The sequence below is a fragment of the Polypterus senegalus genome, chromosome 9 (assembly GCF_016835505.1).
Source record: "Polypterus senegalus isolate Bchr_013 chromosome 9, ASM1683550v1, whole genome shotgun sequence".
NCBI lineage: Eukaryota > Metazoa > Chordata > Cladistia > Polypteriformes > Polypteridae > Polypterus > Polypterus senegalus.
Window position 1 is genome coordinate 84,684,484 of NC_053162.1, and position 25,871 is coordinate 84,710,354.

The 25,871-nt window shown below is 35.7% G+C and overlaps 1 protein-coding gene across 1 annotated transcript; it reads left to right on the forward strand.

The window, feature by feature from the left end:
- On the forward strand, positions 1–24,672 carry cenpn (centromere protein N). Its single transcript, XM_039763374.1, has 11 exons — positions 1–89; positions 332–590; positions 4,322–4,367; positions 7,745–7,804; positions 7,953–8,026; positions 14,778–14,951; positions 16,897–16,998; positions 18,042–18,081; positions 21,113–21,222; positions 23,328–23,451; positions 24,061–24,672. The coding sequence occupies exons 2-11, from the start codon at positions 420–422 to the stop codon at positions 24,165–24,167; spliced, it is 1,008 nt and encodes a 335-aa protein (XP_039619308.1). The 5' UTR covers positions 1–89; positions 332–419; the 3' UTR covers positions 24,168–24,672.
- The last annotated feature ends 1,199 nt before the right edge of the window (positions 24,673–25,871 follow it).

Below are 25,871 nucleotides of genomic sequence, written 5' to 3' on the forward strand. Positions count from 1 at the left end.
CCCCGCCCACTTTTCGATCATTGATTGGTTTTCAAAGTCAGGGGACACCTCATTGGGTTATTCATATATGCGGATGTGGCGGGTTTTAGGTGAGTCGCTTTCCTTCTTGGTTTATACAGTTGTTGCGTCGTGGAATGTTACTTTTAAAATAGCGTTTTTCACAAAAAAAAAAAATCCTCAATTAGTTACATAATAGTAGGACTCGCATAACGCAGTGGTCTGCACATTCACATAGAGGGCGTTGCTAACGTGTGTTTTCTTTTAACTCTGTTGGAACAGACCTTTGTTTCTTTGTTTTTTTTTTATTTATTTACGTGTTTTTTTATTTCAGGTTTTACAGGAGGTTAAACAACACCCCTCTGACTTTCACGGACTTAAGTGTTATTTCTCATTTAAGGCTTTCACATCTTTGGCTTTCAATGGAATACTCTGTGTCAAAATTTTTACAAAAGACTTTAAACAAAATCCCAGTCTCTGGCTTACGACGCATTTTGGAAGAATGGGACTTCCTAAGCACAGCGCAGCTCCGTTCCTTGGATTCAGCCAAGTACGGTCCGGCTCTACGGCTGAAAGTGCTTGGACTCTGCGAGGTAACAACTTTATATGATGCTTTGGCTCTAAAGATGGAATGTCAACGACCTTCCATAGTTAATTGTGTACATATGTCCATAAATGCTTTATAATTTACTTAGCTGCCTAATGTTTTTTTTTTTTTGTGTGTACGCTTAAATTGTGAAATGTCGAGGCATACAGAAAGCCGTACTGTTAAACAAACTGTTCTTTGTTTTAAGTACATGATAAATAAAACTAATTTTCACCCAGCTCCCTTTTGGACCTTTCCCCTATTGCTTCACGGAAATCCGTTCGTTCATTTTACAGCAGGACTCTATCCAAATTGGACAATTGGGTCCGAAAATGTGGTCATCGTTCAGAATCCCAGTGAGCGTATGTCTGCCGTGAAGAATCGTCTTTCACAAATAGTACTGCCAGAAAATGCTTTACAAGGTAGTAATTGGCGTCTTCAAATCCATGAAACGTTAAACTATATGCGAGTTTATTTGCATGATTTCAGTTTTAGTTCTGAAATATACCGTGGTGTGAAAAACTATTTGCCCCCTTCCTGATTTCTTATTCTTTTGCATGTTTGTCACACAAAATGTTTCTGATCATCAAACACATTTAACCATTAGTCAAATATAACACAACTAAACACAAAATGCAGTTTTTAAATGATGGTTTTTATTATTTAGGGAGAGAAAAAAAAATGCACACCTACATGGCCCTGTGTGAAAAAGTAATTGCCCCCTGAACCTAATAACTGGTTGGGCCACCCTTAGCAGCAATAACTGCAATCAAGCGTTTGCGATAACTTGCAATGAGTCTTTTACAGCGCTCTGGAGGAATTTTGGCCCACTCATCTTTGCAGAATTGTTTTAATTCAGCTTTATTTGAGGGTTTTCTAGCATGAACCGCCTTTTTAAGGTCATGCCATAGCATCTCGATTGGATTCAGGTCAGGACGTTGACTAGGCCACTCCAAAGTCTTCATTTTGTTTTTCTTCAGCCATTCAGAGGTGGATTTGCTGGTGTGTTTTGGGTCAATGTCCTGTTGCAGCACCCAAGATCGCTTCAGCTTGAGTTAACGAACAGATGGCCGGACATTCTCCTTCAGGAATTTTTGGTAGACTGTAGAATTCATGGTTCCATCTATCACAGCAAGCCTTCCAGGTCCTGAAGCAGCAAAACAACCCCAGACCATCACACTACCACCACCATATTTTACTGTTGGTATGATGTTCTTTTTCTGAAATGCTGTGTTCCTTTTACGCCAGATGTAACGGACATTTGCCTTCCAAAAGTTCAACTTTTGTCTCATCAGTCCACAAGGTACTTTCCCAAAAGTCTTGGCAATCATTGAGATGTTTCTTAGCAAAATTGAGACAAGCCCTAATGTTCTTTTTGCTTAACAGTGGTTTGCGTCTTGGAAATCTGCCATGCAGGCCGTTTTTGCCCAGTCTCTTTCTTATGGTGGAGTCGTGAACACTGACCTTAATTGAGGCAAGTGAGACCTGCAGTTCTTTAGACGTTGTCCTGGGGTCTTTTGTGACCTCTCGGATGAGTCGTCTCTGTGCTCTTGGAGTAATTTTGGTCGGCTGGCCGGCCACTCCTGGGAAGGTTCACCACTGTTCCATGTTTTTGCCATTTGTGGATAATGGCTCTCACTGTGGTTCGCTGGACTCCCAAAGCTTTAGAAATGGCTTTATAACCTTTACCAGACTGATAGATCTCAATTACTTCTGTTCTCATTTGTTCCAGAATTTCTTTGGATCTTGGCATGATGTCTATCTTTTGAAGTGCTTTTGGTCTACTTCTCTGTGTCAGGCAGCTCCTATTTAAGTGATTTCTTGATTGAAACAGGTGTGGCAGTAATCAGGCCTGGGGGTGGCTACGGAAATTGAACTCAGGTGTGATACACCACAGTTATGTTATTTTTTAACAAGGGGGCAATTACTTTTTCACACAGGGCCATGTAGGTTTGGATTTTTTTATCCCTAAATAATAAAAACCATCATTTAAAAACTGCATTTTGTGTTTACTTGTGTTATATTTGACTAATGGTTAAATGTGTTTGATGATCAGAAACATTTTGTGTGACAAACATGCAAAAGAATAAGAAATCAGGAAGGGGGCAAATAGTTTTTCACACCACTGTATTTACATTGTAGGCACTTATGTTTATAAAAACTTGAGTAGACAACAATGTAAGAAGATTGTCTTACAAAGAAATATAGACTAGCCGAATGTTATGTAAAACAAGTTATGCCTTGTATACAGGATTCTATATACTGTAAATATTAAGTGGCAGATTTACACGTGCATACGAGTATAGAACAAAAATCTTATTTTAAGTAAAATTGGGCAGGTATGAAGAATGCTTTAGGACAGACTGGGATAACATTCTACTTTTCTCATAGCTTCTTCAGGACCAACATGTTCTTTAATGACAAAAAGGTATTGTGTGTTCAATCTGGATATTTTGAGTTTGTGCATGTAATAAAGCCTTTCTGTAATTATAGCAGTCACATAGATTTACACTTACTTATTTGGCTGACACCTTTATCCAAGGCTACTTACAACATTTATGATACAGTTGGTTACATTTCTTTTGGTTTTCCAATTGGAGCCCATGCAGGTCAAGTGACATAGACACCCAATGTCAGTAGCAGGATTTTAACCCACTACCTCAGTGGTTTGAAGTCCAGAGCCTTAACCATTACACCACACTGCACAGTTACATAATTTAGACATCTCATGCAGCATCATCTGTAGTCAATGTCTAAACCAATCACACCAGTTAATCCTGATGCTGGAGGTCTATGGTAATACTATTTCCTATTTATATTTCCTATTTATAGCTTGATTCTTTTAGTCTGTAAATGTTATCATTACTTCTTCATCACATTTTTTCCAGCCAATATTTTGCTTTCTTAGCATAAACCACAAAATGGGAGGGGAAGGATAAAATCTGAGTTCTGGGTAGTCTATTTTATTATTTTTTTTATCAGTTTTGTTCAGATAATTTATTTGATCAACACCGGTGACTTGCTTTTTCTCAAATAATGGATGCTCTGACATTTCATCCCTTAGTAGTTTATATATCTACTCATCTGAAATCTGCTGCTTAATACAGGGACATCTCTGAAAAAAGTGGCCTGGCATATCCTAGTGTAATCATTGAACACAAAATGGGAAATCCATGCAAATATTTGTGTAGGTACTAAAACACAAATCATTTTAAATGAATCCAGTTAAGTGCTTGGTTTGTTTACAGTCTTCATTCATTCAGGTCCTGAATATTTCTGTAACAAAAACCTGCAGTTACTGGTTCCAGTAGACTGCATTTTCTAGCTTTTCAAGTATAGCCAGTGAATGTAGATCAAGGAAACACCCATTATCCAACCTGCTAGTTTAAAAGTTAAAAAAAAATCCATCAAGATCTCATCTGTGGGATCTTTAAATCATCATTCTTAAACTTTTTCAACTGAGAATGTTCCCAAATAATGTAGTAGTTAAATATTCTGCCTCTGTTTATAACTGTTCACCTATGGTTTGATCTGAAGTTAATCAATTTGATTGTTTACATTTCAAATCAAGCTCTGTATTTACCAGTCTTTTTACATATCCTTAATACTCTACTTTTGACGATGCTACTACTGACTGCAAGGTTTTATTGTTACTAATTGGCACAGTTACAAAAATGCTTTTGCTTTGTGCCCATTTATGTAAACACACAGTGATCTTTTCTTTATTATGATTCACAGGAAAATCATGTCCAAACAAAGCATGTCATAGAGCTTGATATGATATGTAAGTATTAATCTAAATCTAAAGCTGTTTATATTTATTTTCTTAAAGCATCTTCCATATTAATTGAACCTTGTTTATTTTTGTTGTTAATGGAGACATCACTTTAAATAAACTGTGACAGACTAGTAAGCTATGGTGCTTAGAACCTGTTGTACAACCTGCTTCTTCAGCTGTCATAGTCTAAACATTTTCTTAACACACTTTAATTTTCAGAATGTTAAAGAAGACTTTTTTCCTTCTCTATCTGCAAGTAATTTTCACTCCAGCATCTTTTACTGTCTACTTGATGCCCAGTTGTGCTTCATACACTCCAGATGCTCCCATAGTTAGTGATACAGCTCACTGTTGCAAAATTAAAAATTTAATTAAAAAAAAAAATAGCCAGTGCAGTAAGCTTTTAGAATGATAGGTATTTGTTATTCAATCTATATTTCCATTCTGTAAAATTTAGGTTCAAATTCAAAGAATTTTTAAGAGAAACTTGTTTTCTTGGAAAATTGGGGTAATTTTTCATTTTTTGGAACAGAGCAAAGAATTTTGTTCTCCCAAATGATGGACATGTTTGAGCATTTGCAATTGAGATTTTAGTGAGTTTTTGTGTTTGTGAATAATGCAAAGAACAAATGAAAGGCAAAATGCATCTATCTTATTCAGATGTATTTTATTTGAAGAGCTTCCACATGTACTCGGTGGTGGCTATGATCTGTCCACTACTTTCATAGATACAGGCAATGTGGTTTGGTCCTCTTGCAGCTTTTCACAATTTGACTTTGTTTCCCCTGTGGCTTTATCTAGCCTGATAATTGCTTCCAAACCTACAATCTGAATATTAGACCGTCTAATCTTTTTAAGGAACTGTCTCCTGTTTTAATTAGTCCTACTTTTAATATTATTATAGTCACTTTCTATTGGCTCTGCCCTCAGCTTTTATAGCTGACATTATTAAACCACTGCTTAAAAAACCTAACTTGCATTCACAAATTCTGAATAATTATCAACCAATTTCCAATCTTCCTTTCATGTCGAAATTACTTGAAGGGGCCATCACTGATCAGTTTAATGCCTCCTAGTTTGATAGAAATCTCTTTGATAAATTATAATCTAGCTTTCTGTCCTGTCATCCCACAAAAACTACTTGTTTTGTTAATGATCTCCTGCTCACTGTTTATTCTGTTTGTCAGTGTTACTGCTTGTTGACTTAAGTGCATCTTTTGACACCAAAGACATGGCTTGAAGAAGCATATTGGCTTTCTGGGGGTGATACTTTCATGGTTTCACTCTTATTTATCAAACAGAACTTAATGTGTAAATTATGACAATACAATCTCTGAATTTTCTCCAGTAAAGTTTGGTGTACTCCAGGGATCAACCCTTGGATCACTGCTTTTTTTTCTATCTACTAGGGGGCTTCGCTCACCAACCCTTGTGTTTGGTTAATCGGATACACAATTTTATTTATTTTTTTTCTTTGGACTTTTTTCAATTTCATTATTTGCACTTTTACTTTAAAACTTCATTAAAAACAACATTTTTTTGGAGACACATTGAGACAATGCAACGTATTGCCCGTGAGTGAATATTGTTTGTTTCTCTAATAAATAATTTGACTTTTCTCTGTTTGTCCCTGTGAATTATTGATTGTCATAGCAACAGCTATTCTCACAGTAAACTGTAAACATTTTAATATGAATGGCATATCACGATCTCCTTTGGTGTGTAATGTTATTTACGGAATATATAGAGTACCTTTCTTTTTGCCTGTTAAAATTTGCAATGCTTTTCCGTGACCATCAATATACACCTGACCGAATTGTGTATTCTTTGAAATTCAACTTGTCGTTGCTTTAACTGTTGCTGGACCACAGATTCTTATAGCGTATAGTCTATTATTGTGTAAATCCACATTTTGTGCATAAGAATGATGTGAATGCAAAAAGCCTTCTCTTTGCCTTTTATTTCTGACTTCGATTTGTCCTGCTCTTTTTTTTTTTTTCTTCCCCAATTACTTAGTTCTGTTGGTTAATCACCTTTTGTTTTGCGGTAATGTGATCTTTTCTATCTTTTTTTGATACTGTAGCGACTGACATGATAAAGTGTCACAGAAGTTTTACTTGAACAATCGCTGACTTCGTAACCCCAAACACAACTTTCTAGCACCCTCTCCAATCCCTCATCCCCCGCGTCTTGCCCACCGCTTACTGCATCAATCAATACCCCACTGTCAGTCTTCCGTGCTGTACTCCGCCCTCCGTCAATCAGACCGAACAGTCACTTAAAACCAAATAGGCCTCAACCTAGCTGGGACACTACAATAAAGGAGGGGGTCCAGTTCGGTGGCCTTAGAACTGCGTCACTGCATTTTGCTGATGATGTCATCCTGTTGGCTTCATCGGGCTGGGAACTCCAACACGCATTGGAACAGTTTGTGAACGAATGTGAAGCAGCAGAGATGGGGATCAGCACCTCTAAATCTGAGACCATGGTCCTAGGTAGGGAAAAGGTGGTCTGTCTTCTCCAAGTGGGAGATTTGTTACTGCCTGAAGTGGAAGTGTTTAAGTGCTTTGAGGTTTTGTAAAGACCAAAAGACTGAGATCATGGGTGCAAGTTGCTGAAATGAGCTTTATTTTTCAGGATTGGTGGATTCTCCCTTGGAGAAACATCTTTCACAGTGTTTGCCACTGTTCAGCATGGTACCAGTCCTATTCTATGAGAGTCTCTCTTATGTACTTTCTTCAAGAAAACAAAATCAAATTTTTTTTTCTCAGCCACCACTACAAAGAAATTGGGGATAAGTAACCTAATTATGAAAAAATGTATCACTTTTCAGTGGATTATTCAATTAAAGTCTACTATTAATTTAGACTTCTTTTATCATGCATGTGTTAGCAAGAGTTAAACTCAAACATTTACATTTCATACCTACTGCAAACAGGTCTGAGAGAATTACACTGTTCTCTCATGTTAGTGGAGTGGTGAAGAATTACTTTCTTATGTTGAAGGTTTTTTGATAGCTGAGTCTACCTCATAATCAGCAGAAATGTAAATACTGTATTGCACTTTGCTTGGCTATCAGATATTGTGTGCCTTTTTCTGAAGTAAATGGCTTCTTGTTAATGTTTTGAGAGTGCTGTACAAAAATGCCAGCTGTGTTATTCTCTTGGTGGTAACTGGTGTAGATACTATACCAGGTGTTGTACAGATTGTAATATTCAGGTCAAGTCACAGCAGGAGCACAGTAGGAGGTTCATTTTTCACAACTGCACTCCCGTTTGGATTGCTGTGCTGTTCATCAAGGGCAAGTTTTACCCTGTTCTGAAGACTAGTGCATTGTTTATTTAAACTACCTTTTTATTTATTTATTTTTTTATTTTTTTCAGACAACCATGCATATTCCACCAAAAGGAACTGGAGTGTTTTCCAATTGTATGAACAGCAAGGTAATTAATATATGGCAGATGAGCCAAGAAATTTTTAACTAAAAATTGAAGTTGTATAGAATTTACAAATTAAGTAATTAATTGCCATTTGTTTTTATTTTTTTGAGAGACATATTTTTTTTGTTTGACTTATTCATATCTTTAACAGAGCTTACATATACAATGAAGGTGACCGTGTTTGTTGAGCAGTTCACAGCTAATCTGAAACAGCTTACCAGTCACGTAAGTTTTTTTTTTTTTTTTTTTCCCTCCTTCTTCTTAAAAGTCATTAAAGCACAGTTTTCTGGCCATATGTATATAATAAATAGCTCATTATAATGATACACTAGGGGTTTTTTTTATAAAAAAAAAAAAGTATTGTGTCCTTTTTAAAAGGTAAAACATACATAAGTCTAGGTTTCAATGTTCAGTGTGTGTTTATTTTATCATGTTTACTCAAAAAACATGAAAATTGCCTTCTCAGTTGCATCTAATAGTAGACAGAAAGAAATAAAACAAACGGAGATAAGACAGGTTAAGGTAAGGCAGTTTTTGATAGTGGATATTTACACAAAAATGGTTACAGGTGCATGTCAAACTTTTAATAATTTTCTCCGATATTCCTTATTAAAAAATCTAATGGCACTAGGAAAAAATGAATTTCTGTAGCGATTTGTCTGTGATTTCTAAGTGACTATCCTTTCTGATTTACTGAAGTTGAGTTTTACATGTAATGGAGGTCAGTCATCAGTTCAGATGATTTCATGTTTCTTTTAGCATTGTCCTCTGGCACACACTACATCATCTCCATAACTTTAGCTGCATGCTTAGTAATCTGCTGGAGCATTTTTAAATATTGGTTTGTCAGACCACTAAACCAGGCAATAAAACTAAATGTCCTAACAGACTGGATAATACTGTGATACAAAAAGACAACATGGAGTCCTTATCTACATTAAATACTTTGAGTTTATGTAGATGAATTTAGTGCTGATTGCATTTAAAGATTTTTTTTTGTATGACCCTGCAATATTTGTATTCCAGTTAAGATTGTTATCTAGGTTAGTTTATAAGTATTTATATTCAGTCACTATTTCTACCTCCTCTTTCTGAACAACAATGGGTGAACATACAGATTTCTGTCTCTTAAAATGAGATTTCTTTGATCTTGTTTACGTTCAGAGTGAGAGCATTCTTATTGCACCAGTTTACCATACAGTCCACTTGATTTAGATAGTGGCTTTCATCCTCCCTAGATATGCTCCTATGAGCATGGTGTCATCAACATACTTGATAATGGAACCGTGGTCTCAGGTCACTTGTGTATAGAGTAAATAGTAATGGTGATAAGATAAACAGGTGCGGGCTTCCTGTGTTTGAATGAGTTACTTTTGAAAAAGTGTCTTGTACTTGAACTGTATGCGAATGATTTAAAAGAAAGTCCTGAATCCTTAATGTGTTAAATGGGTTAACATTCATATACTGTTTTCCAGTCAGTATGTAAGGCTGAATGGTACTGAACAGTGAAGAAAAATTCCAAAATCGTGCTCTGACATATGAACCAAGCTGATCAAGAAATGTGTAGATTTGGTGCAAGTTAACAAGCAGAGCATCTTCCACACTTATGTTTGCAAAATAAGCAAACTGGTTGTTATCTTAAAAAGATTTGTCTCCATCATTAAATTTTTTTTCACCAAATGTTCAAAGCATTTCATTGGAATAGAAGTGAGTGCCACTGTTCTGTAGTCCTTCAAACAGCTTGGCCTGGAAACCTCAGAAACTAAGGTAAAGATTTATTGTTTCCACAGCTTAGGTACAATACCACAGGTCAGAGTCCAGTTAAAAAACAAATGAAATGCTGGAGAGAGTTGCTTAAAGCAGGACTTTAACAGCCGACCTCGTATATTGTCTGGCCCCACTGCCCTGTTTGTTTTAACCTACTGGTCTTTGTCTACTGGAAAGTACACAATCTTTTTAGAATCCTGTCCTGTTTTAGGTCTTTCCAAACCTGCATTGGATTGTTCTCATTAGACCAGCTCTTGTTACCATAAATCTTATTTTTTGTTTAATTAACCGGTTAATTCTTTGCTGTAAAATTAGATTTTTTTTCTGTCTTATTTTGTTGATGTGCATGTTTTTTTTCCAAAAGTAATGCTTCAACCTCTTTAGTGATCCATGGCTTACTGTTTGGGTACACCTTGAAAGTTTTTTCCTTTATGATCAGACTCACAGAATTTCATATTTACTTACAATGTAAGTGGCCTCATTCATTGACTGTGTGGATGTTAGCCTATCCCAGACAGTACAGGAGAAGCATTCCTGCAATTCCTCTACACTGTCCTTGCACCAGTTTTGTGTTTTTCTTAAGGCAGTTTGTTTTTTTTTTTTTTGTTTTTTTTCTGGTTTCAGTTTTTGTTTGTACGCACCCAGAGCTGCTTTATTATGCAATATGTAGGTACCAGGGACGTTTCCATAACACTTGTCTAGTGTTTTGTCCCCTCTAATATGAATATTCCCTTACTGATGGTAATGTGGTGCTACTGATTCCAGATTGCATAAATTAAAATCACCCATCACAAGTTTGAAAGAGCCAGGTGATTTGGTTTTTAGTTTCTGGACAGTTTCAAGAATCACTTCAGCTGCAGCTCCTACATTAGCATGTGGCGGTATGTAAAACTACTGTCGCAAGTATTTTATTAAACTCTTGTGGTAAATAGCATGGGCGAAGTCCAACAGTGAGGTCAATATTCAGCGTGCTTTTGTTGATATAAAGGCAGTCCCCCAACCTGCCTGCTTACCAGAAACTGGGTTTCCATCTTGCCGAACAGAAACAAATCCATCTACTTCAACAGCTGTATCCGAGTAGGTATTCTTAAACCTGGTCTCCGTAAAGCACATCAGATGGCTTTCTCGGTACTTGTGCAGATGTTCTCGTCTCGTCCAGTTTATTCCACAAGGACTGTCAAAGGTATTTTAAAAGTTCTCCATCTCAGTCGTACTTGAAGTCTACCTCTCTTTAATCTGTTTCTGGGTTTCAAAGCTTTTAATTTGTCCGATATATTAGTAGTAGATGGGGAGTAACTGGCAGCTGGTCTCATTGATAGCGGGGATTTTGTGTGCATATAGTGAGTAAGTGTCCCATTAGATTCCAAAGGCGATAACAATCAACAGTTTTTAAAAAAAAAAGCTTTCATAAATGTCATAAAGCATTTTATAGAAGTAAATACTTACAAACTAGTAAAAGAAAATATAAAAGTGACTTTACACAATTTAAGAACAAAACACAGAGAGATGCACTGAGATCTGCTGTACTGTAGCGACCAGCTATCAATCCTTACAAAACTTACAAAGAATGGATAAATATTTGAGGCACTGTTACAATCTAGTTGTATCCTTTCATCTTATTCATTAGTTCATATACTTTTTTGATGCAGTAGGTCAGTGGCCCTCAGAACTTTTGCCAAATGAGCCGTATTGATAGGAGACGGAGAAACTTCACAAATCAAATAAAGGGCATGCATCTGCTTTTTTTATACCATATGACACAATATTTGGAACACATTACAGTATGCTCAAGTAGCAGTCAACATCACTTAAATGTAGGCCTACTATAATGGAGGAATGAAGTGAATCGTATATATACTATATCTGCTTAAATTGTCAGTGTTGTTTATACTTTATTCAGTCCAGATGTACATTGATCAGCCTGTTCCTTTGTTTTATCTGCTATTTATTTGTTTGTTTTTATTTATTGTGGAATTCTTACTTATATTCAGTCTTTTTGTCATTATACCGAACATCACAATGAAAAGCATTTTTTAGTCACTTTGGCAGAAATATAAAGCAGAAATACAGTATGTGGTAGAACAACAAAGTATACTCTCCTTAATGGAGCATTGACAATAAATAATATGTAAGTCTCCTAAATAAATCAATCAATAGATGTAAGATGTAAATCTACAATATGCATGCACCAGGACAATTACGTGAAATTAGTATGGGTGCAAACATAAGAATGTTGATCACTGGTCAAGCAGGTAATTGTTTCACAGTTTATAATTTCCTGTGTAAATGACTGTCAAATTCAGAGAGTCGGAAGGTATGTCAGTGAATACTAGAAAATCTCTTGCTGGTTTTCGTGGTTCAAACAAATTTTATGCTTGGGTGGGGCAGGTGTGAGCTCTCTTAACAGTGGAATGGGATTTGTCTGGTTGGAATGAGAGCATGGCCAATACTGATTGTTTGGTTTATTTCAGCCATGTTTTGCTGGGTCATGTACTCTGACACAGTGGAATTGCAGCTTTTCACTACATACAGGGGGGTGGCAAAAATAATGAGATTTATTTTCTTTATAAATCGTATATTTCTCAGAACATTTAAAAATGTAATCACCCTCAAAATACTCATTTTCTCCACACTGCATCATGCAATCACTTGAACATTTCAAGGATGCAGTTTGGCTAAATGATACAGAGGGCAGTCTAGTACATACACCTAGCAGCAAACATCGGAATTAATGCCCCTCCAACCTCCAGAAAAAAAATTCTTGTTGTTTTTGTGTCTCCCTGCTTTTGTAGAAATTAGTGATAGTCCCAGGAGACTCATTGACTGTTTTCATTCTTCTCAAAAAAGACCCAAGAAATCATCATTTGGTGTGTATACAGACAACTGTGATAAGGCGAATAACCCAGTTAAGGCAGAAATACGGTTTCTTAAAAATCCGCATTTACTTAGATAAGTATGCCTCTTGAGTTCTCCTTTGGCAAAATGCTCTGACATTCTTAAACTGCGCAAAAAAAGTTAAATGTCATCAGCCACATGAACTGAAAACAATCGTGGAGTATGTGATAAGTTTGTGTTTTCTACTGTAAATACCTTTAGTCCTTCCTGTACTGTAAAGTCAATATTATCCGTCCCCTTTTTATAACCTCAACCGACCTGAGCCACCAATGATTTGTGGTATGAACACTGGATCGCAGTTTTTCAACATTATCTATAACAAATAACTAGATGAAAACTAAACTGACACTTCATTTATAGGTTTCAGTTACTGGATTGCAAACCACACACTTTACTGCTTGACTGTGCAACTGAGCCCCACAAAGGTACAGAAAACATATTTATGTGCTTTTTGCTTTAAACTCAGTTCTGCTGGGATAATGATAATGCAGGCATTTTTCCCTTAATAAAATAAGTAATGCATTAGGTTACGCAGAGAAGGGATAATGCGATCGTCTGAGCATTTGCTTTAGGAAATTTACCTTTGTGAACGCTTTTACCTTTTTCCAATGAAAATATGTGTGACGCTAAACAGGTGAACGCAGAGCAAAGGACCTGCGCAAACTAAAAATTATCCTCAACTGTAACCCGGTCAAGGGTTTACATGCCAAAATAACTAGGTTACTCGTGAAGAAATCTACATCTGTTAACCTGGTTTCTCAGAGACCAAAAACCCAGTTTCTCTGACTGGAGTAAGGGCTTACATGGCATTTTAGAAAGCAGGTTTTGTAAATAACAGGGTTATTAAAGTGCATGTAAAATAGACACTGAAAGAGATCCCTAATCTTGTAAAGGTTTTTCTTTTCATTGCAACCCATTGCAAGTGACTACCTCCAGATCTACTGAATTGATAAATATGCTGTATAGTTGTATTGGCATTGTCACCGCTTGTTGTTAATCTTGGTTTCTTTGTAATTGTTCTAACTACACTCGAGCCATTTGCAAGCTTGACGGTGTTTGTGATAGGTCAGAGTGATGTCAGGTCAGGTTATTATTATGATATATGTTTCCATATCATATGACATCGATACATGTTGATAATTATATGCATTTCCTGATGCTGTTTTGCTGCATTGCATGATGGTGTTTTGAACCCTGAAGAAATCAAAATTGGTGCTGTTATCATTATACTGCAATATGCAAATTAACAGACTTGAACACTAAGTGTAAATCAAGTAAATAAAAATTAGTACTTTGGAGACCTTTTGATCATTGCATTAACAAAAACAGTTATGGCATAATTTGACATGACACAATACTTTTTAATACTGTGCAGGAATGCCTTCAGACAAGAAATGCTTGTATATTCTGAAGACTGCATCAGTGAAGTCTGTAAATGGATACAGTATCTTGTGTGTTAAATCCAGGACTTCAAAATCTGGTGTTTTGGCAACCATGTGCCTCTTTTTTTTTTTTTTTTTTTTTGTCCACTGACAAATAGCAGCTTGCTCTCTTTCTCTAGAAGTCTTCCTAGGTGTGTCTGCCACTACTATGTGCTTAAAAAGGATGAGTTCTATTTGAGCACCTGCTACCTTCCTACTTTTTTTTTTTCACTTCATTTTTTTACTTTGTTGATTAGCATGTTTTTTGCAATGCAGTAAGCAATTATGTGTTTTGTTTGTCTTGAATGTTTTGCCATATGGGGATATTGTAAACAGCAAGGGCATATATAGCCATTGCTGTTTATGACCTGTGTGTGCTGCAGTTGAAAGAATGCGACTTGCAGTTTGGCTGTTACTATTGCTCCCATGATAACTCTGGCCATACATTGATTGTTTCAGGCAAAAAAAGCAGGAGGGTGGTGTTGCCTGTTTTAATTCTTGCACACAGTCTACAGGTTATACAAATGGTTTTGCTTTGTTCTATATTGAGTTTATGAAAACAAGTCCACTCATAGACCCTGCTTATGTTGTGAGTTTTTCTCTAGTACATGCTGTATGCTGTTATAATTTTGTCAAAGAAGTTATTATGGGGTAAATATTTCTTAGATTTTTTTGGATAATATAAAGTCACTTTTTAAAAATGTTATTCTTAAGCAGTAAAACTATCTGTCTTAGTTTTCTTTTATTTTTATGGCGTGATATGGTTTCCTTATTGTAATAATGAACTATGTGATTTAAAATTTGAACTTTGTGTACAGGTTGATCATAAGTAAAATATAGAAGGTGTTAAAAATAACAAAATAAAGTTTTTGTGCTTGTAAAATCTTTTACAGGTATCAGTTGTTATAAAGCAGTTTGAAGATGATGCCCTTTGGATTCGCATCGCTTGGGGAGATAATTTCAAAAGACCCAACCACTTTTTCCCTACATATGCCGTGTATCATCCACACTGTCCTTATGTTTTTATATCTCATTTAGGTATAAAACAAAGACCTCTGCTACTCCAGGTAAGTTTTTTTTTCTTTTTTTTTTTTTTTTTTAAACGGTCAGTTATATTATCTTTTGTAATGTCTTATATATATATTTTATATATATATATTTTATATATATATATATATATATATATATATTTTTTTTTTATATATATATAATAGAGAGATGTATACAGTGCATCCGCAAAGTATTCACAGCGCATCACTTTTTCCACATTTTATGTTACATCCTTATTCCAAAATGGATTAAATTCATTTTTTCCTCCGAATTCTACACACAACACCCCATAATGACAATGTGAAAAAAGTTTACTTGAGATTTTTGCAAATTTATTAAAAGTAAAAAAAAAAAAAGGAGAAAGCACATGTACATAAGTATTCGCAGCCTTTGCCATGAAGCTCAAAATTGAGATCAGGTGCATCCTGTTTCCCCTGATCATCCTTGAGATGTTTCTGTAGCTTAATTGGAGTCTACCTGTGGTAAATTCAGTTGATTGGACATGATTTGGATAAGCACACCTGTCTATATAAGGTCCCACAGTTGACAGTTCATGTCAGAGCACAAACCAAGCATGAAGTCAAAGGAATTTCTCGAGGCCCAAATCTGGGGAAGGTTACAGAAAAATTTCTGCTGCTTTGAAGGTCCCAATGAGCACAGTGGCCTCCATCATCCGTAAGTGGAAGAAGTTCAAAACCACCAGGACTCTTCGTAGAGCTGGCCAGCCATCTAAACTGAGCGATCGGGGGAGAAGGGCCTTAGTCAGGGGGGTGACCAAGAACCCCTCTGTGGAGAGAGGAGAACCTTCCAGAAAGACAACCAACTCTGCAGCAATCCACCAATCAGGCCTGTATGGTAGAGTGGCCAGATGGAAGCCACTTCTTAGTAAAAGGCACATGGCAACCCGCTTGGTGTTTGCCAAAAGGCATCTGAACTGAAGGACTTTCAGACCATGAGAAACAAAATTCTCTGGTCTGATGAGACAAAGATTGAACTCTTTGGTGTGAATGCCAGGCGTCACATTTGGAGGAAACCAGGCACCTGTAACAAAGGCGCTATATAGGCGCCTGATCCGACACAGATGGACACGGAGGCAGGCATCTTCCATGGAGCCCTGCAGGTGGTTGGGGAATCACCATATATATATATATATATATATATATATATATATATATATATATATATATATATATATATATATGTATATATATGTATGTATGTATGAGAGTGCTGTCTGTGATGCTGTTATAATTTAGGTATGTTTCCACATGACGTAGCAGCTTCAGTTTTGCATGTTTCGCACAATACCTCTGTTTAATTGATCAATGTTTCTGTGGTCAAATCCAAGGTATGTACTGAGACAAAGACTTCCCCCTACTCTGTTCTCGTATTGGCAGAATGTATAACCGATTAGCTTATTCTGTCCTCTCCAAAAGTGCACAATACAGTAGACTACTAGTCCAAAAATAAATATCAGAGGGACTGATTAAGGAGTCTTCTGATTAGTATGTCTTTGAGTTCTTCCAATGCATAGTTCATGTTTAGTAAACATGTTGTTTTTGAAGTGAATGAATAAGTAATTCCAATATTGTAATCATTTTGGTGAAATGGACAAAATGAATCACTAAAATAATCATTTTGCATATCACTATAGTGTACTACTGGTAGAAAATCACAACCCTTTTTGTTTTACTAATTGCATTGGTTGAAATTGTAATTTTGATTTGATTAGTCGTGCAGTACTGTGTTTATTTTTATTTATTTATTTTTTTATAATGTTGATGACAATATTATGCAGTTATCCAGAGGCAAACCACATATTAGGCATTTTGTTAATCTTGTTGCAGTTTTATTGGTTAATACCTATCATTCATGGTGGTATGTATTTGCATTTTTACAATCATGTTCAACATTATTAAGGTGATACTCTTGCTGATTTTTGTATATGTTGCTAATTAACAGGCACTGCTCATTGCAGCTAAATATACAGATATTAAGGAGATTCAACTCAAAGGTCGTTGCTTGAAGTCTCTTAGAGATCTGGTGATGCGGCAATTTAAACCTGTAAGTACAGGCAATTTAAGTATTGCTTGCTAAATAATTACTTGAACATTTGCTTTTTTGCACTTTTATGCATTTGATTGTATTTCTGCTGGCATTGCATGGATATCTTTATAATGTAAAATGAGATGTCATTTACCCAAGTTATTTAGTATTTGAAAAATGTTGGAATGCAATCCCAATCCTTCACATTCTGTCTTTTACCAAGCATGTTTTGCAACTTTGATAATATGGCAAAGTGGAAAAAGGTTCACATTCCCACTTACTACAGTATTTTTAATCTATAACAAGAGATGTGTTGAATATATTGTAATCTTTTCTTTTTTTTTTTTTTAGTAAAAAGCTGTTTTCTTTATAATTCCCTGTGATTTATCAAAAAAAAAAAATACATTTTACTTAGTCATCAATCTTTTTGTTCATTAAATATGATCTCTTTATTCAGTTTCTAAAATATGCGGAAGCTGTCCCCGAATTATTTTATAAATAAAGGAGGTGAAGTTTTTGCCCAGGTAGTTCTGTGATTAAGTGTGCCTTTTATTGAAAATTATTTAAATTAGTTTTTGAACCCTTTTTGTGAATGTTGATTATTGTCCAGTTATGTTCATTTTGTCAACTTACTTTCAATGTACCCTGCTAGTATAAGAAACTAAGCGGTCACATAGTTTGAATCTTTAAATGTTTTTCATTTACATGACACCCATTCAGGTTTACACACATACTTTTATTTTAATTAGAATTGCAAATATCAGATTTTAAGATGTTTCCTCAAAATTTGTTTTTTAAAAATAATGAATTTTCTTTCTAAATTTTGGAGAAATGACTAGTGCATGTTCCTATGCTGTCTATTCAGATATCCTGCTCAAAATTTGTTCATTCTCTACTTTTAAACTTGGACAAAAGAAATCAACAGTATGTGATAGTTAAATTTAGTGTAATCTACTGTACATACAAGGTATAACAGAAATGTTTTACCCTGAAATAGATAATGACTTTGGGGAAAAAAGTATATTTTTGTAATCGTGCTTTTTTCATGATTAATTTTTCAGATTCCCCGTCCAAAAACATCACAAGAAATAAGTGCTTCGCGTATGTATTTTCCTCTTTGTCTCATTATAAAAATATTTTTAGTTTTACATTTTCTTATTACTATATTAAATTTAAATAGGATTCAGAAAGTATTCAGACCTCTTCATTTCCTACACACTTTGTGTTGTAAATTTAATTTTAAATGGATACATTTTCCATTTTTACCAGTCAGTCTTCATTCAGTAAACAATGATAGCAAAGTGGAAACATGTTTTTAGAAATATTTTCCAATTTATTTAAAATCAAACTGGAATCTCATTCATATAAGTATTCAGACCTTATTTTAGGTCTTTTTAGAAATGCCTCTGAAAGTAATTACTGCTTCAAGCCTTCTTGGGTCTATACAATCTGGTTTTGGGCATTTCATCCCCATTATTCCTTGTTGAGCCTCTCAGGGTCTATTAGAGTGATTGGAAAGTGACAGTAAATTGTCATCTTCAAGTCTCTTCCTTATGTTCTATGGAGTTTGTCTAGGCCTTGGTTGGACCACTTAAGGACAGCCCGAGACTTGTCCCAAAGCCAATACAGTGTTGTCTTGGCTGTATGTTACAGGTCGTTTTTGTGCTGAATATTTAACTTTCATCCCAATCTGCACTTTCATGCACTCTGGAGCAGATTTTCTTCAAGGACCTCTCTGTATTTGGCTGTATTCATTATTCCCTTAATATTTACCTGTCTCCTTGTCCCTGCTGCTGAGAAGCACCCCCTTAGCATGATGCTAAATCCACCATGCTTAACCGTAGGGGGAGGTATTAGTCAGGTGATGAGCAGTGCATAGTTTTTGCCCAACATAGTACTTGAAATTCTGCCTAAACAGTTACATTTCTTTCTCAACAGGCAAGAGATTTTTTTCCTTATGCTCAGAGTAGTTTAAGTGCAGTTAGGTTAACACTATCGAGGCTGTCCTGTGTCTTTTATTTAAGAGTGGCCTCCGCCTATCCTCTCTACAAGTAATGCCTTACTGATTGAAGTGCTGCAAAAATGGTTGTTCTTCTTACAGGTTCTCATAGCTCAGCATAGGACTTCTGATGCTCTTCAAGAGTGAGCTTTTGGGGTGTTGGTCACCAACCTGACCAAAGCCCTTCTTGCCTGGTTATTCAGTGTGGCTGAATTGCTAACACTAGGCTAAGGATCTGCGTTGGTATCCCGAAGGTTGCCGGTTCGAATCCCCGTCACTGCCAAAAGAGATCCTACTCTGCTGGGCCCTTGAGCAAGGCCCTTAACCTTCAATTGCTCCGGGGCGCTGTACAATGGCTGACCCTGCGCTCTGACCCCAAGGAGTATACGAGAACTAACAAATTCTTAATACAAGAAATTGTATAAGGCAAAATAAAGAACAAAAAAAAAAATTCTAGTGGTTCCAGACTTCTTTCACATCACAATTATTGTGGCCACAATCCTCCTGAGAACACTCAAAGCTTTAGAGACAGTTTTATACTCTTGCCCTGAACTCTCTCTCACCATACTTGGACCACTGAAGTTCACAAACAGTTCCTTGGTTTTTGTTCTGATATACGGTGTTTATTGGGAACCTTATATACAAAGGTATGTGCCTCTTTAAACTTTGTCTAGTCAGTTCAGTTTGCTACCGGTGGACTCCAAGTTCTAGGTACAGCTCAAGAATAATTAAAGCAAACAGGATGCACCAGACCACAGTTTGGAGTGCAGCAATAAATGGCCTGAATACTTCAATGAATGAAGGATTTCCGTTTTTTGATTTTTTTTTAAATAAATTTGCAGACATTTTGAAAAGTTTTCATTTTTGTCTTCATGGGTTATTGAGTATTGATTGTTGGGAGAAAATAAGGTACATTTATTTATTTAAAATTAAATCCACATCGTAATAAAGTATGCAGAAAGAGAAGCAGTCTTAATAATTTATGAATCCACTGTATATACTTTACATTTAAGGTTTTCTGTCGTCTTTGTTAATTTGGTGTTATTCTTGATTAGAGTAAGTATTTCCCTGTTTAGAATTTTTCTAACATACTAAAATGTAATTTGTCTAATAAATCTTGATTTCTCCTCTGACGTGTAGGTGGTAGGTTCAGAATTGGTATTGATCTATCTTGTCTTTCATGTTATTTGTAGTAGCGTAATAGTAAGTAGAATATTTGTATGGCAAACATTAGGCCTCTTAATAACAGTTGAGCATAATTTGAAGGCCGCAGTGCACCTAACATTGTTTCAGATCATGTGCCCACCCTTATGGCCATAGCTTTAGCTTTTTTTTTTTTTTCCTCTCAGATGGACACTTCCAGCAAAAAATTATGCCATGTCAAAAACGCAACTTCTCAAGCTGGTCTTGCTAGCGTGGTGATGACTTCAGTTTACTCCAGTGTTCAGTTTTTAGATCCCACATCAACAGAATTCCTTTGGGAAGATGTATAACAGGGGATTCATAGCATGAATCCATATCCAAAAACTCTGTAGGGGCAATAATGACAATATCAAGTCAGCTTGCATAAAAATCTTTTTTTTTCCAGCACTTCGTTGAATGCATACATTAAAGAATCCATCTGGTTTTTGACACAGATTGTAGGTTCCAAATGGTACTAGTTAAATGTACCTAATAAAGTGGCTAATGAATATATCCTGCAGCCACTGTCGCACTGTACCATAAAAGAAATGAGTTCAGGATGTTCATGGTTGGATCACTGTCACTTTGCATAAAAGTAGACCTACCCTCAGTGGTACTTCTGTGCATACTTCTTCGTGAATGGTAGCATCTTAAATCTATGATTTAATCAATCTAAAAATATGAATGCAAGCTTGACTTGGGATTATTTAATCATGTTTATTAGTCTGTGGTGTAGAATTCTGCAACAGCTGAAGTAGAGAAATACTGTATTTTGTTTATTTTAAACTTGTTGCTAAAGTCACAAGTTTGTTGAAATGTCTAGGAGAAGAACAAAAAATGTGCAAGCCATTAGTTAACCAATGCTAACATCACTACTCTATAATAATATTTTTAGATGCTGAGGTCTTTAGTTGTAGTATTATAAATCTTTAAGTGTTACTTTATTTCCAGATCCAAATATTACTAATGAGCATGCAAAACACCAGGCCTACCTTAAGCAAGTTGCCGATGATGCCTTTGGGGAAGGAACATTGCCACTTCTAGAAACTGCTGTCTTCAAGGTTTGTAGTTTTTGTATACCTATATTTAGGGTTTTCGAGATTTGTTTGAGTAGGTTTTTAATAACCAAAATTTATCATAAATAATCATTTATTGACTAGTCAAATATTTTGAGCCCTTGATAGGGTTTTTTTTTTTTTTTTTAAATCAAAGCAAACACGTGTACAATGCTGTTTATATATCTACTTAGATAACTGGCTAAAAATGCTGAGACATACTGTAGGATGACATGTCTAGTTTGTGGTATTAAACTCCAGTTCAACAGCAAGACAGGCTTACTACTTTTTCAAAGTGATTATTGTAAACAACATACCTTAGCTAGTGGTGCGAGGCAGAAATAAGACACTGGTAGAAATTGTCAACCAAGAAAAAATTGCTGTATATCATTTTGACTGGGTTTAGTATGTCAGGAAGCCCCTTTGTTACTTGTTGCAAAAGTGACGCATGTGTTGCACTGGTGTGGTAGGGTTTCATTACCATCTGACACAATATGGAATATGGTGGTTAAACAACCGAGCAGCTAAAAATGATGTAGAGATGCAAAAAATACAAAAGTATGTACTTCAGCCAATGATAATCATTATGATGTCGGGACAGAGTACTGCGAAATAGAAAATAAATGTGTGATGTGATTTAATGTATGCAAGAGGAGAGTTTCCACAGTATATGATAATAAGGTAGTTGTTTTTTTTTTTAAGTAGGAGAAATCCAATGGGATCCTTAAAATAATCCTTTCCAACTGAGGTTAAAACACAATGAAGTAAGCAGTCTTTAAAAACCGAGTTTTCGGTTACGACGCACGACCGCGTGCACCATAGCAAACTGTTTTACACGCTACATACAGCAATTCACATCCGCTACAGACATGCGTCTTCTTCACTCACGGACAATTATATGTTGCTCTCTCCTGAGTTCCATCTTTTCATTCACTTTCTGTTGTATCCTCAAACCCTCCCTTTTTAGACAACTGTGTCTTTCCAGAAGTGTTCAACCATCAATAAATAAATATGCGTCGTTTGTTATGCCGCAGGTTCACTATTTTGTTGTATTTTGCTCTCTCCAGAGTTCCATCTTTTCGTTCACTTACTGTTGTATTCTCACACCAACCCGTTTTAGACAACCACGTCTTTCCAGAAGAGTTTAGCATTCAATTAATAATTATGCATGAGATTGAGCTTGTGTCTACCCGGCGTAGAGAGGCGTGGGTAAGCCGTTGAACCCCATTCGGGCTGCAAACCGTAGAATTCCCACTAAGTGCGACTCGTACGCTCCCACTGGTTGCGTCCCAACCCTTTGTACACACCCCCCTCCCACCTCACTACTAACGTGGTCGGGTGTCTTGGTGGATTATATATAGAAAAGCAGCCAAAACCGCACAGAACAATGAAAAGTCTATGTGAATCACATGTGCATCTGGACTGTGTAAAGACGACTCAAGTGACGAGTTGGAGGTGGGCACATGAGCGGGCAGTGCATACTGAACGAGAAATCGGCAGACTAGCATAACAGAGGGAGCGGAATGGACGTCCCTCTCCTCTCCTGCCGTTCCACACACACCTGAGCACAGTGCACTCGCATCCCTCCGTCTGGCAGGACAAGGCACGATGGCGGTCCGGCAGTTTTCAGTCACGGACGATTGTGTGTTGGTTCGTTCCGTGCATTGTTACAATGTTGCTTTTCTTGCCGATTTATTACATTACTGATTTTTCAAATGTTAATTTTTTCCCTGTGCTTAAAAATCATTAAACAATTGGCCTGATAATGCGGTGTATGGTACAGCGGGTTGGCTAGTAAGTTTTAAGTAGGCAGCAATAAGCATGATTTTTATGTTTTCATCCATGTACTGTATGTTGAAGTAATGTATCTCTTTAAGATTAGAGAGCACTGGAGTGGAATAAGGCTTTATTTGATACGAAAAATGACTTCATTCGAATGTCTTTTTTTTTTTTTTAAATTGTCCACCAACAATTGTTTATATGGAACACACATTTGTGTGTGTGTGTGTTTTGATTGAATGCTAAGAACTTCTATAAGCTGCTGTTAAAACGCTTAATGTTGAAAGCAAAAGAAGACTTTTTTTCTTGCTTTATTGTTCCTGTCTTTCCAGCTTGAAACAAAATTCAAGGATCCAGTAAATCGAATACTTGAAAACAAAACAGATCCCTTCAGATGTGTGATTAAGTTTTCAAGCCCAAATTTGCTAGAATCTCTGAAATCTTCAGTGGAACTTGGTAAGTTTCCAGAGAAATTCGCTCATTGATGTTCAAGAAAAACAGTTTTATTTTATACTAAATTTCTTTGAGCTACTCATTCATTTTATGTTTGCAATTTTAATTCAGTTATCTTAGTTGAATTTCAAAGTCCCCAAACTGCACAGTCTTTTTTTTCTTTGTCAATTAAAATTAAGCCATGCTATATTGACACAAACATTTGTGGGGGTTTTTTTCCCCCTTTTCTTTTCCCAAAACTGTTTACAGGTGCCGGTCATAAAATTAGAATGTCATGACAAAGTTGATTTATTTCAGTAATTCCATTCAAAAAGTGAAACTTGTATATTAGATTCATTCATTACACACAAACTGATGTATTGATGTAGATTGTACTCTTTTGGAGCTTATTTAAATGTTACTCTTGTTTTGTTCTTAGCATTGGTGCACTCAGAACAGACTTACAGAACACATTTAGGTACTTAATAAGGTACTAAGCATTGAATTGTGCATTGACATGGATTTAAATGTAATACTGTTTTCCTGCCTGACACATGGAGCAAATCAATGCCATTTTGTAGGATGTAGTTCATATTTAATTTAACTTTAATATTTAAATGTTTTATGTTTCAGGGATTGTAAATGGTGCACTATCCCCACTACTGACATCCATCTCCCTAAAAGCAAGGAACCATTTTGTAATTACAGAAAGAGTGCCTCCAAATGCCCCAGGCCCTTAACATCTAAAAATGAACTTGTTGCTGTTAAACATTATGAAAATGTTACACATGGATACTCAAGTATGTTCTGCTTTTGGGCTATCGAAAGTCAAGAGTTAAAGAAATAATGATGGAAGCCTATCCGATATTGGAATTGTGCATCAATCAAGTTATATTGTAATGAGCTGTTGACGTACTACAAAGATTGATTTAAGTCATTGTTTTCAAAACAGTCTTAAGTACATGTTTTATTTTGTCATCTTGGTTGTTTTTTCTTTTTCTCTTCTGGAAAAGCTGAAAACTGCTAGACATTGAGTAGTTTTGTCATAACATTTCTAATTTAAGCAGACGCTTTAAAATCATTCCAGTTACTTGCAATATCTGATTTTGATTCATATTTTTTATGACAATAAGAAGAATCAAGCTTGTTTTCAATTTTCTAATTCTTAATTATGTTCAAAGTACACAAAGCAGCTGTGCAATATTTAATTTTTACCAGTAAATTGTTTATTTAAATTGTCCGTATATGTCCTTTCCTTTAAAGTATTAAATAAATGTATATACAATATATTTCAGTTTAAGAAATGTTCATTTTTGCTTAAGGGTTTAAGCTAACAAGTGTCCATTTCAAATGATCACACTCTATTTTCTAAAAACAGGTTAATTTCTGTCAAAATCAATATAAAGTATGTAAAGTGCAATGCACTTTTCAAATCTGAGCCATCAATTTGAATTATTTAGCATCACTCATTTTCCAGTGGTATGCTATTCTTATCTCTACAATGTCTTTTTGGGGGGCACCACATACTATATTAATATAATTATGAGACAAATTTTGTTGTGTGCTCTGGACCTGTTTTGCTTTGTAGTGTAGAGGAATGCACTGGGCTTTGTTAACTAGCCCACCCATTTTCATTTTGTCTATGTTGCAGCATATGTATCTGGATAGCCCATGTCATTACCAGCAACAAGAGGTGTGAAGCAAGCCACCTTTTAATGTTAACCATCTCTTATTCATTCTAGTTCTTCGAAAGGAATACAAGTCCCTTCTTTACAAAATACAGATTTAAATGTCACTTGTTCTCAAGTTCAGTCATGGGTTCCTCGATGGCTGCTGGTTTTTGTTCGTACCAGTTTCTCAATCAGTTAGTAAATTTTACCTTTAATTAATCTTATTGGTTAATTAGCTGACCCTTCTTTTCTTTTTATGTTGCATTTAGAACAGTGAAGTACTGTCAGATTTATACTAATAGCAGATAAAAAATAATTCATATTTTTTCTGTACAGTATCTTTAAATGTTTACTTTGTTTTGGTATTGTTTAACATACTTTTTCTTTAGAGTTTGCTTTCTTAATTATCTCTGAATTCAGACATTTAATGGTGAGAAGAGCAGCCACTGACAAACATGACTCAGAAAGGAGCAGCTACTTCAGTCTTACCCACTTAATAGTAAATAACTGTCTAACAAATAAATATATAAAAAGAACAAATTCTTGTCCCTCTAACACAAAAAATTCCTGCTTCATTCAGTAAAAAAATATTATAAGCAATGTTTCTTCTTGGTGGATCCATAAAACAGAAACTGGGAATAACAGCTTACTAAGTTAAGGTTGGAGTCTAGTTTAGCCAAGAAGCTGGTTGGTACAAAAACCTGCAGCCGTAAGGAGTCATGAGAACTGAATTTGAGAACCACTGTTGTATTAGACCAGTGAAACAGTTTTGGT

What these genes read in the sequence shown, in the direction of transcription:
- cenpn (XM_039763374.1), top strand. Translation starts at nt 420, where the DNA reads ATGGAATACTCTGTGTCAAAATTTTTACAAAAGACTTTAAACAAAATC. An exon ending in AAGTGCTTGGACTCTGCGAG is followed by an intron (nt 591 to 4,321) that starts GTAACAACTTTA and finishes TATGATTCACAG; the next exon opens with GAAAATCATGTCCAAACAAA. An exon ending in CATAGAGCTTGATATGATAT is followed by an intron (nt 4,368 to 7,744) that starts GTAAGTATTAAT and finishes TATTTTTTTCAG; the next exon opens with ACAACCATGCATATTCCACC.